The 12,121-nt window shown below is 52.4% G+C and overlaps 1 protein-coding gene across 1 annotated transcript; it reads right to left on the bottom strand.

Moving 5' to 3' along the window:
* Positions 1 to 9,244: 9,244 nt before the first annotated feature.
* MCHR1 (melanin concentrating hormone receptor 1) lies at positions 9,245 to 11,779 on the bottom strand. The gene is made up of 2 exons (XM_054582547.1): positions 11,508 to 11,779; positions 9,245 to 10,212 (listed from the first exon to the last, which is right to left on the bottom strand). The coding sequence occupies exons 1-2, from the start codon at positions 11,617 to 11,619 to the stop codon at positions 9,245 to 9,247; spliced, it is 1,080 nt and encodes a 359-aa protein (XP_054438522.1). The 5' UTR covers positions 11,620 to 11,779.
* Between the last annotated feature and the right edge of the window lie 342 nt (positions 11,780 to 12,121).

The raw sequence follows: 12,121 nt of genomic DNA, 5'->3' as shown, positions 1-12,121 counted from the left end.
AGATTGTTGTCCCCTCACGCACACTCAGTCTCCACATTCCAGGCCCCCAAGGAGCCCCTTCCCACCGCACCCCCACCCCTGGCAGGCCCCAGAACGGCTGCCCCCAGGGCTCGGGGCCCCCCAGCCTTCGGGGCACTGCCTGGGTGACAGTGGCATGGGCAGTGGGAGCACAGATTAACATTCAAGGAAAAATGCAAGGACAAATGTTGCTTCTCTGTTTCCTGTGACCGGTCAGGTGAGCCCCTGCCCCGCTGCCGGGGGGAGGCGGGAGGGACCCTCATGCACCAAGTCAAGGCGCTACAGGGCCTTTCAGTTTAAATGGCCTCTCTTGGATGACTCAGCCTCTGGAGGGTGAATGCTCAGTCCTTTAAGTTTCCTCTCCTTCCTACTGCCACTCTCCTTGATGTCCAAGCCCACTGAGTGGTCACCTATGGGCTTTTTGGAGCATTCTGCTGACACCCAGTGCTGGAATCACTTCCCGGGCGAGAGGGCCCCACAGAGGGTAGTCTCTCTGTCCTGAGCCGGGCCGAGACCTCCTGGCCCTCCGGCACTCCATGCCCCCTTTCCAGATCCCAGAGGAACCTCAGGACCCCCTGCAGCCATGGGGAGCAGGGCCATTGATCTGGCTGTTCCCCGCGCCCCACCGTTGCATGCCTGCCCCCCTGACTTGTGGATGCGGTGTCCAGCCCAATACGGGCCTCCTCCAGGGACCCGAATAGGAAAGAGGGCCAAGGCTCCCATGCTTTTAGCTGTCCCCTCAGCCCGCCCCCACAGCCCTCCCTCCACTCCTGGCTTTGGCCTAGACGAGGAGATTAGGACCACATGTGGGATGACCTATGTCCCCAGCCTCAGCCTTTCTTCGTGGTTGTCCTTGGGCCACATGCATTGCATCATATCCTGATTTCCTTCCACTCGAGGCTCATAACAAAACTCGGTGACCGAATCCACCAGGACTGGCTCTTGATACCTTAGTGCGTGTTTAAATTATTCAGAAAATCCTCTTCTCTCTGGAGAAAGACTGGCTTTCAAAGCTATTCCCTTGCTTTACGCTCAGGAATATTTTTTTGGATGCCAAAGCGGGGCTGCCCTCTTTCCCTTTGCATGTCTAATCCTCTCCCAGGCAAATAGGTGCACCTGGCAGAGGAGGAGGGGGTAAAAAAGGGAAAGCATATTAACTGGCCCAACAGAGAAGCTCTCCAGTGCATGTACTGATGACCAGACATGTTTAAGGGTCCTTCCAGCCCTGAAGGTCAATGACTTCAGTCCTTTCAACCTTGTCGATGTACAAGCTCCTTTTTCATTAGCAGTTTCGTCTTGCTTTTAAAGCCCTTTTTTCTTGAAGTGACATTGTTTTAGATATTGTCATAGCTCTTCTCCCTTCATAGTCAAACTAGAAGAGGTGCTCCTTCTGCTTCAGAAACCAACAAGGTCAACCAACAATCCCTTCAATTCTAAATTCAAGATATCCTGTATTAGTTTCCTAGGACCGCTGCAGCAAAGTACTACAAGCTTCGTAGCTTGTAATTTAAAAAATTTTTTAGAAAGTTAAGAGAAATTTATTCTCATAGCTCTGGAGATCAGAAATCTGAAAAATTGTTGGGCAAAATTGGTCCCTTCTGTAGGCACCTAGGGAGACTCTGTTCCATGCCTCTCCAAGGTTCAGGTGGCTCCTGCAATCCTCCGCATTCCTGGCTCATGGGTGCACCACCATTCCAGTCTCTGCCTCAGTCTTCACTTGGCTTGTCCTCTGTGTTTCTATCTCGGATCTCCCTATCCTTTAATAAATACCCAAGAATGCCAGTCCTTGGATTTAGGAACCGCCCCCCCCCCACCTCCCAAAGCCAGGATGATCTCATCCTGAGATCCTTAACTTAATTACACCTTAAAAAAACCCAATTTCCAAATAAGATCGTATTCTCAGATGTTGAGGGTTAAGACTCAGATATGTCTTTTTAGAGGCCACTATTCAATCCATTATATACCCTTTTCAGTCCTGAACTTGACCTTTCTGAAGCATTTGATGCTCTTGATCACTTTCTTTTGGAAACTTCCAGGATGCCAATCCTATCTGTCTGGCTGAATCCTTCTCTTCTGCCCACCCCTGAAAAACTAAGGCCCTACAGTTCTGTCCTGTCCTTAGCTCTCTTCTTTGCTTACCCTCCCTCTGGCAACTGCATTCATGCCCACAGTCTTCAATAAAGACACACCGGAGATGTCTGGGATGTAAACAGCCGTATTTTGCAGACTTTAGGGCTGGGATGGGCCTTTGACTTAACCTGATGGCAAAAGCAAAGGAATATTATAGGATATTATGGGGTCAGAAGAGTGGCCAAAGGAATGTAGTATTTTAAGACGATCTCTCTGGTCTTGGTATTTGATTGGAGACTAGACTGGAGAAAGAGGTTAGAAAACTGGGGACCCTTTGGGTCGTCATTGCTATGATTCAGGTATGTGATGAGGAGGACTTAGACTAGGATGCTACCGAGAGAGACAGAATGGGCGGAAGAGAAGTGCTGTTTTACGTGGCGGCTCTACTCTGCACAAAAGAACGTCCAAACCTATAGAAAAATTTTATACGAGTTTATTTGACCCAAAATTTTGAGGACATGCCCAGAAGCAAGATCTCAACAAATGGAGAAAATGCTCCAGAGAATGGCAGTTTTGCAGCCAGTTTTATATTTACATTAGAGCCATAGGAGAATGTGTAAGGAGTCGCAAGAAATTCATTGCTGGTAGATTAGTGTGGCAGGAGAAAGCAAAGTGAGAAAACCTCTGGGACTGGATAAAAAGCAAAATGGAGAAACACATACTACTTTCCCATTGGTGGGTACAGGACGGTTAACATTTAACGTTCACAGCACATAGAGGTGGAACGTGGGCAACAAGATACCTGTGAGGAGTTTCGTGGTCTCGTGCTCTGGTGCCAGCAGTTGTGCCTCTGAGGGGTCTGGAAAAGAAAAGGACTCCGCTATTTCAAAGGCATGTTACCCCACATGCATAAGAACAATGGACAGGGCTCGCTTCAGGGAAAGATTGACCGTGGCTAAGGAGACTATAGGCCTGGGATGTGACTGCCCACCTTGACCTGCGCCGTCAGGAATTTACGATCGGCCGTCCTGCGTGGTTACCCTCATGCACTGAGCTTGCCGGGCCCGCCACGCGAGACCCCTGTGCTTGTCAGGGTTATTACGTGGCCCTTCGGCGTTCACAGCGGTGCGCCACTTGATATATGCTTCCCTTCTCACAACAATCCTGCAAGGAGTGTATTCTTACCCCAATTTGGCAGGTTAAAAAAAAGCTCAGAGAGGTTAAGTGATTTGCCCAGAGTCACACAGCAAGTTAGTGGCCAAGCTGGGGTATAAACCTAGGTGACTCTGAGTCTAGAAATCAGGTGAAAGGCATACATCTGTGAAATATGGTAATTTAATACAAGGCCTAACAGGACTTTATAATGGAACAGATAAAGGGAGTGAAAAAAAGATTAAGAGACATAATGTACTGGAGAAAACAGGGGGATTTTGGAGAGTGAGTCAGTGTGGGTGGTAAGTGGTAGGAAGATAATGAAAATGTGCTCTCCAACGCACTGAGTCTGGGGTGGTAAAGATGCCACGTGGACAGATGGAAATCCTGGACAGGGGGTCGGGAAGGGAGGCAGGGACTTGAGGGCCGACTGAATGGTCAAGGAGTGAGAGATGACAGAAGGCCGTGACTGATGGTTTGTGGAAGCAATTTACCTGCTTAACTGAAAAGGTGCTGCAGCATTTGACGTTCCTGTTGCCAGCTTATTCAGAAAGGTATTTTCTTAACTTCTGATTTCTTCCTCTTCACTCCATTTCCTGAGGAAGGAAGGAAAGTCACAGAGGCCACCAGAAAGGAGCTCCCCAGCAAAGCTCTTGCTGGCAGGCAGCCAGGGGAGCCTGGGCAGAGCCCAGCAGGTGGGCAGCTGCAGCCCGCCTGGCCCCCGGGCGGGGCACTGGCGCTCCTCGCAGACGACGGGCAGCGGCGAGGGTGAGCCGACCGGGCAGTGCCAAGCAACGGGCCGGTGAGAGGACAGGGTCCTTTGTGTTCAAGTTAAGAGACACGATGACCAGCACCAGAGCACGAGGCGATGAAACTCCTCACGGTTTTCTTGCGTATCCTTTGTCTGACAAGACAGAGCTTTGTCAAGTGTTGGTGAGGGAGCTGGCGTTTGGAATTTCAGCCTCTTTTTTCCCCTAGCGAGATCCATGAGAGACTGGGATGAACCCCACTCCCTCGTTTTTTCCCTTTTGCAATGAATTGGTATGTCCCCCGGCTGCAGTTACCACCCTGTAAAAGCAACCACGTTGAAAAATAGACCCCAGAAGGACCTGAGAACACAGGGTGTGTCCGGTGAGACATCCCTTGGTTCACCCACGTCAAGGCGTCTGTCAGCATTCCCTCAAACTTCCCTCCAACACAGGGCTCTCGCACAGCCTTCCTCTGCCAGGAGGGCCCCCGCCTTCTTACCCCCCGCAGTTTGGTGGGTGAAATGCCACTTTAGCCAAGCCTTCTCTGGCCTCTGGAGCAGCTCCGTCCCCCTCCTGTGGCTCCCATTCTCTCTCATGCCTCTCTCTCCTTTGGGAAGTCACAGTTGTGATTTCACTTTTACTCCTGGAACTATCTGATTAATGTGTCACTCGCCACTGGGGTTGGAAGCTCCGGAAGGAAGGCACCCTGGCTGCTTTCTCTCTGAGACGGGCGTCGCGCCTGCACACTTGGCCACAGCCACCTGGGGTCCGATATCTGACTTTGCTGCCAGGCATCTAGAGTCCACATCTAGGGATTACTTCATTACCAGGGATTCATCCTCTGCCACCTGGGGGGGAGGTTAAAAACCCACCAAAAAACACTTTGCAGTGGTTTATGTGCACATAAAGGGGGAATGTCCAGATTTTTCTGGAGGAGTGTCCATAGTTTTCATCAGATTCAAGATTAAACATCCTTTCCTGTGCAAAATCCTTAACAGCATTCACTGGCTCCCTTACTCTCCTCTAAACCATCCTTGATCCTTCCTGCCCGCTCCTTTGGCCATTCTGTCCTCCCTGCCACCCTCTCTAATTACCAAAACCTTACCTGGTGGGATATCATTGTTTTTGTCTGCCCATCGCTCTTCTCTCTACTTGCAGTAATAGAAATTCTTTTCTTCTCTACAAACTACAACACACAAGGGTAAGGCTGCCTAGGCCCCAGTAGGATGAACACGTGACCTATACAAACCAATAAGAATATCCATTTCCCAAGTTCTCCTGCTAGGTTGGGTGGAAATGGGAAGGTATGTAACTCACACAGGACCAATAGAGGCTTCTTTGGGTTTTAAAACCAATGTTGGAAGAAAGGAGGCACATCAGAAGTCCTGGCTCATTCACGGAGCTGCTGCCAGTGAGGACAGTGCGTGTTCACACCCCTGCTGGTGGCCAGTTTTGCAACCACATTTGAAGATGTCCCTTGAGAAGGAAGCCCACAGAGAGGAACACTGGGCCACGCGGTGGTGAGCAGAGGGCGTGAGGAAGGGAGAAAGGGAGAGTCTGTCCTCATGGCACAGCCAGGCCCTCGGACCCAGTCGTAACTTGAAGCCACACCTGGCCCTGAACTTTTCCACTTAATAGGCCAACACACTCTCCTTTCTTGCTCAAAACAATTGGAGTTGGATTTCTGTCATTTACAACCAAAAAAGCTCTTACCAGTTGTCTCAGGCAACTCAGGCTGCCATAACAAAATACCCTAAACAATAGATACTCGACGGTGTGTGCAGATGGGGAGCACGAAGCAAGCTCTGTGGCGTCTCTTCTGAAAAGGGCGATAATCCCATCATGAGAGCCCCACTCTCGTGACTTTTTTAAACCCTAATAACCTCCCAAAGACCCTGTTTTCAAATACCATCATATTGAGGGTCAGGTCAGATTTAATAGAGTCAACAGGACATAACATACATGTTCACGGCAACATTATTCATAATAACCGCATGGTAAAAACAGCCTAAATGTCCATCAGCAGATGAGTGGGTAAACAGAAGATGGTATATACATAAAATGGAATATTATCCAGCTTTAAAAAGGAATGAAATTTTGATACATGCTACCATGCGGATGAACCTTGAAGACATTATGCTGATTGAAATAAACCAGGCCCAAAAGAACAAATACTGTATGATTCTACTTAAGTGAGGTCCCAGGAGTAGTTAAATTCGTAGAGACAGAAAGTAGAATGGTGGTCGTTAGGAGCTGGGGGGAGGAGAGAGAGAGAGAGGAGAGTTTGTGTTTAATGGGTGTAGCGTTCCAGGTTGCGGGGGGAGAATTCCGGGGATCGGCAGCGGCGACGGCTGCACGGTAATGGGAATGCGCTTCATGCAACTGAATTGAGCACTTGGCAAATGGTTAAAATGGTAAGTTTATATTATACATATCTTCTTATTGTGGTAAAATACACATAATACAAAATTTACTTCCCTGCCTATTTTTAAATATATCATTCAGTTGTTGTGTATATTTTACCACAATAGAAAACAAATAGGATTAAAGCTGACGATATAGGAGAAAACAAACCAAAATATCACGGCTAGTGCCTTTCCTTGGTGCTCTTGACCTTATTTCTCTAGAGAATATCAGTGTGTACAGGGCTTCCCATGCATTTGTTGGTGAGGTTCTAAGTGCCTCAGCTGTGGGATCCTTCTACAATGGGGGATTTTAGGGACCTAATCCTCACAGTTGGTGAGGAAGGGTTTTTTGGGAAGCAGACGAAGGAGCTGTATGTGAACGCTCCCTGGGCCCAGGAGATGCTCTGAGGGGGCCCCATGGGAGAAACAGTATTTGTTAGAGGAGGAAGAGGAGAAAGAAGCAAAGAGGTCAATTGCGTGGTCTTCACCCTCTCCTTGCACTCTCCCCGAAGCCCCCACGACCCAACCCCAGGATGAACGGGGAAGAGAGGAGCATTCCCCCATCCCTCAGACCTGCCTCCCAGCCTTACACCCAGCCCTCCATTCCCTCCAACGCTGTCGGGAAAAGGGTCCACAACCCACCAGCAACCCACGCCGTCCCCCGGCGCATGCTGCTTATCCAGCGGCGCCTCAAGTGTGTTCAGGTTCCTGTGGGCTCAGGCTGAGGACAGTTCCCCCACCCCCTTTATAGCCTCCTTGCCTCTGCTGTCCACACCTCTTCATCTCTCTCCAATCCTCTCCCTTCTGTTCTGTTTACATCACCGCCCACTCACTTTTCTGGCTGAACCTACTTTGCTTCCATTTAAGGTTTCAACAGGGGTTTGGGAGCTGAAAGAAGGGGTGTTGCCCTCCTTAGGAGTTCCTGAGCCATGGGAGGGTTATACGCCCACCCTCCTACAGAAACCTGGTCAATTCCACTTCCTGGGAGAAGCCACCTCACCTATTTTTTCTCCCAAATTCCTGGGGGTGGGGGTTAGATAGAGAACCCTGGGCAAGACCAAACCAGATTCAGGAAACCAGTGGATAGGAATTGCCTCAAGGCTCCCCTAGGTATCTTTTTTCTTTTGTTGGATGTGTGTCTAAAATATATTTGGAGCTTACCTGTGGCAGCTGGAGACCCCACTGTTAGCGAGTAAGGAAAAGGAACCGTTAGCTCCTTTGCTCCCCCAAGTGGGTAGAGGGGACCCAATGTGAGAAGTACTGCCAATGATGATGATAAAAGAGGTCCAACAACCCAAGGAAGTTTGCAAAACAGGCTACCTGCTGCAACTCTGCAAGGAAAACAAAAACAAAAACCTGGCAAGAAGAGGCCGCGCCTGTGCCCCGCTCCTTTAAGGGAGCACCTGGACAAGTTGGAGGCTCGGCGGCTCACAATTTGCTCCCACTAGCTCACTACCGTCTGCCGAGCGGTTATTGGCTCCGGGTCTCTCTCGGTGAAGCAGCTGAGAAGCGGCAGCCTTGGCTGCCACCCAGCGGCTCTGTCTGTAATCTTCCTGCTCAGTGTGGCTCGCACCAGATCTTAGCAGCTGCAGCAAGCAGGCTCAGGCTGCCCCGAGAAGCCAGCCCTGCACCGGTGACTCAGCAGGGGAGGTGGTGGTGCAACTTGGGGCCTGAGGGGCCAGCGCTGGTCACAACAGAGTGCCTTTGAGCAGTAGGCAGGAAGCTGAGTTCTGAGAACAAGCCCAGCAGCAGAACTGCAATCTAATGAATCCACACAGTAATTCCATTTGTGTCACGGAATCCTGCCTGTGTGTTTAGGTAAGCAGATCCCCTGCTTTTCGCTTCCTAAAATGTAGCCTGAACCAAGGTCTAGATTCCAAAGCCAAGTAACCCCTCTTTCCTTTTTTGTCCCCCACCCCCACCCCCAAGCCCAGGCAATTATACAGCAGCATCCAGAGAGATGTGGTTGGAGATTATCCTTTATTCATTTTTATTTTGAAGAGAAAAGCCACAGTAAAAAGATGGTGCCAACACACCAGGCACCAGAACGACCCCTGCACATGCAGGACACTGATGGACGCTCACTCTGGCACCTGGCAATTAACGAATGTGCCCCCCGATGACAGTGTGCCCACAGCTGCAAAGACCCCCTTGTTCCTCCCTACTCTTTTAAGTTTCAAGACACCCCACCCCACCTACCTAAGGTATCCTTGTCATTATCAATCGGATCTCCTAGCAAATCGGGCTTTTACTCCCGTGGGCTCAGAGTCCCCCCCACCCCACCCCAAGTAATAAGCATGCATCCCCTAGAGACACAGGGAGATCGGTACAGGACGCTGGGACGTGGAGGGACGGCATGCTTCACTTCTCCTTGCCCTCCAGCGCGGGGGAAAGGCCGCCCTCCTTCCTCGGATGAGGGGCCGAAAGGGCGTGGGGGCTGCAGGCCTTCCTGTCTCCCCAGGGCCCGTGCCAGGCGCTTGGCCCACTGCTCACACCCTGGCCCTGCCTGATTTTAAACAAACCTTTCTCTTGGGAGAAAGACATTTGGGAGCTAGCCAATGCAGGACCTTAAATGAACATTTAAAACAGAGTTCCCTTCTTGCTCAGTTTCTGTTCAACCCAAAGAGTCCATCCTGCTCTGCCAAGGGGATTTCTGATGCCTGAAGCCCCCAGCCTGGCTTGGAGCCTTCCCAGCAATTTGCGGGCCCTGTGGAAGGTGTTTTGTGGCTGCGACCCTGCACCACCCAGCCTCCCTACATTCTCCCGGCGCTGTCTTGGGTTTTTATCATCTCTCCCCGTGGCCTGCTGTGGTTTCCTGAATTGGAGGTGCCCGGGGTGGCAGGGGAAGTGTCAGGTGCACTTGCTTTCTGTCCTCTCCTCATCGTTGCTGACTGCTCGGAGCTGCCCCTGGGCCGCGGGCTTCACCGACAGGACCAAGCGTTTGCGGAATGTCTCACAGAGCACGATGTACACGAAGGGGTTGAGGCAGCTGTTGGCGTAGCCCAGGCTGATGGCCGCGTTGTACAGATAGACAAAGGTGAGCGTTGGGCGGCTGATGGACAACTGGGTCAGCTGTAACACGTAGTAGGGTGCCCAGCATACAAAGAAGACCAGGCAGATGGCAATGGCCGTGCGGGTCACCCTCTTTGTCCGCAGCCGGATGCTGCGTTGAGAGGCAGGTGCCACAGAGGACGTCATGCGCTGTAGGATCCTCACATACGCAGCCGTGATGACCACAAAGGGCAAGGCAAAGGCCAGGAAAAACTGGTACAAGGTGAACCAATAGAGGTCAGTGTCCGGATTGGGCAGGCGGATGCCACAGCCCACTGTGCCCCCCGGGAAGGGGATGAGCCTGGCATAGAGCCACACGGGGGTGATGCTGATGAAGGAGAGGGCCCACAGGAGGCAGATCACCAGGGTGGCCACAGAAGGCTTCCGGAACTTGGTGGAGGAGATGGGGTGGACGGTGGCCAGGTAGCGGTCAATGGCCATGGCGGTCAGGATGTAGGTGCTGGTGAACTGACTGTTGGCATCCATGGCCGTGATGAGGGTGCACATGGTCTCTCCAAAGTGCCAGACACCATTGCCCATGAGCTGGTGGATCATGAAGGGCATGCCCAGGAGAAAGAGGAGGTCCACCACCGAGAGGTTGATGATGAAGATGTCGGGGACGTTGCTGCACCAGTGCAGCTTGGACTTCTTCACCACCGCGAAGATGACTGTGGAGTTCCCCACGATGCCCAGGAGGCAGATGGTGCCGAACACCGAAGGCATGATGATGTTGATGTAGGAGACACGCCCCGTGCGAGGAGGCGGCCCTGGAAACAGAAGGAGCAAGTGTCAGTCACTAGACACGGACTGTGCTCTGTAAGGGCTGACATCCTACTCTCCAGCGACACGCTTGCTTGTTTCTTCATCCTCTCTGCCATTCCAGCTCAGCGTCCACCGCTCACCTGGAGCTCTCTCCCACCATTCTCCCTCCTCCACTGTTGCTGACCCATCCTGTGCCCTCTTCCACCGGTCCCCTGGTCAGTCGTACTAGATTGTAACGCACCACCTGTTAGTTGAAGGACCCAGCCCTTTGCCTCCTTCATTGTTTCAGAAGACACAGAGTCAACAACCACAGCTGTCTTCCAAGAATTATCCTGTGGGCCCCAGACTTCACGAGGACACCTCATCAAAATAGCCAGAAGGACATGAGTGTGTGTGCGTGCGTGTGCACATGTGGGCGTGTGCGTGTACTTTCTCTCTTCCTATTTGCAGCCCTGATCATTTTATTTTAGAAATTGCTGGTTGCTGTGCACTGCTTCCTGGGCATCTCTGCGGGAGGCTCTCCCGTGGGGACTTCAGCCCCTGAGGCCCTCAGCCCGCACCCCCGGGGTTGCTATCAGGGATTTCTTTGGCTGGATCTTCTGATCCTGAGCTTCCCGGGTGAGCAGAACCTGAAGCTATGTGTTCACAAAGGTCTCCACAAAAACCGTTTTTCCTCTTTTTCCTTCCTTCCCTTCTCCCTCAAAGCTAGAATTCCAGGGCGTTTCAGTTCTGGGGCTGTCAGGCAGTTTCGTTCACCAGGAAAGTTAATCCCTGAGAGTCACCCCTTCCCTGGCCTTTCCCAGGGGCAGTCGGGGTGGTTCAGACCCCATCGCTGTAGTTGGAGTAAAAAGCCAAGGGGGTCAGTGAAGGAGGGAGCCCCCAGCCGCCCCCCCCCCCCCCCCCCGCCACATGCTACCCTCCAGCTTCTCGCACTGGCTTTTCCAGCCTGGAGTTTTTCCTGCAAAGCATATTTGAAACTCATCCTCGAGCCTTCACCACTGGCCACCATCCCTTGCCACTTCTTTTTTAAAAAATAATTTATTTGAGCCAAACCGATGGCACGCGGGGGAACAAGATCTCCAATGCTCCCCCTCGTCACTTCGGAACGTGCCTTTGCTCCAGCCCCTTCTGCCCCTGCCTGCCCCGCCCCCTTCTCCCCTTCCCTTCGAGCAAAGCAGACTGCAGATCTGGTTCCTAAGAACTGTAATAAAGTTTCCCAGGCAGTTCGGTTCAGGGGTTAAAACCTTCCCATTTTCCTCCCCCAGCGCCGAGGAGGCAGGCTCCCCTCGGACACACTCACCAGCCAAGGTGAGGTTACCGGGGCCATCCGAGGTGTTGCTGGCATTGGGGCCAGCGGGCAGCAGCAAGGCTTCCAGGTCCATCCTGCCAGTGCCTGTCGCCTGCTGGCCCATCCGCCCACGCAGGCTGCGGCAGCCTCCAGCGCCCGGCTCCCTGTCCTGGAGCACCAGCCCCGCAGTCCCGAAGGGGGTCTTCCTGGGCAGCCTGGCAGTCTCCGCTGCCTCTAAGCCCCGCTGCTCTTCCCACTCCCTCCTTCCCGGTTCCCACTGACATCACCTAGACACATTAACATTCGGAGGCAGAAGATGAACATTAACCTCTTCAGTCCCGGGCCGCAGCTCCCACTTCGGCCTGCCTGCAGAGCCAGGGGCCCAGGCCACCCCGGCAGGGAGGGGCTTCCTTCCCCCTGGCTCCGGGCTGTGTCTCCATGCTCACAGGGAGTGCCGCTTGCTTCACGCAAGGCGTCTGCAAAGGCTAATTCGCTGCCTCCCACTGGAGGAAAGACAGAGCCTGGTCCGGCCTGTGCCCTAACCCCAGGTCCGGTGGCTGGGCCAACCGGAGAGGACAGTATGACTGATCACAGAGTTTGGGAATGGATGGCCTGGAGCACAGTGT

Source organism: Pteronotus mesoamericanus, unplaced genomic scaffold (assembly GCF_021234165.1).
Source record: "Pteronotus mesoamericanus isolate MK-2021 breed Mesoamerican mustached bat unplaced genomic scaffold, CSHL_Meso_final contig_702, whole genome shotgun sequence".
In the NCBI taxonomy this organism is placed as follows: Eukaryota; Metazoa; Chordata; class Mammalia; order Chiroptera; family Mormoopidae; genus Pteronotus; species Pteronotus mesoamericanus.
This window is presented reverse-complemented; position numbering and strand designations above follow the sequence as displayed.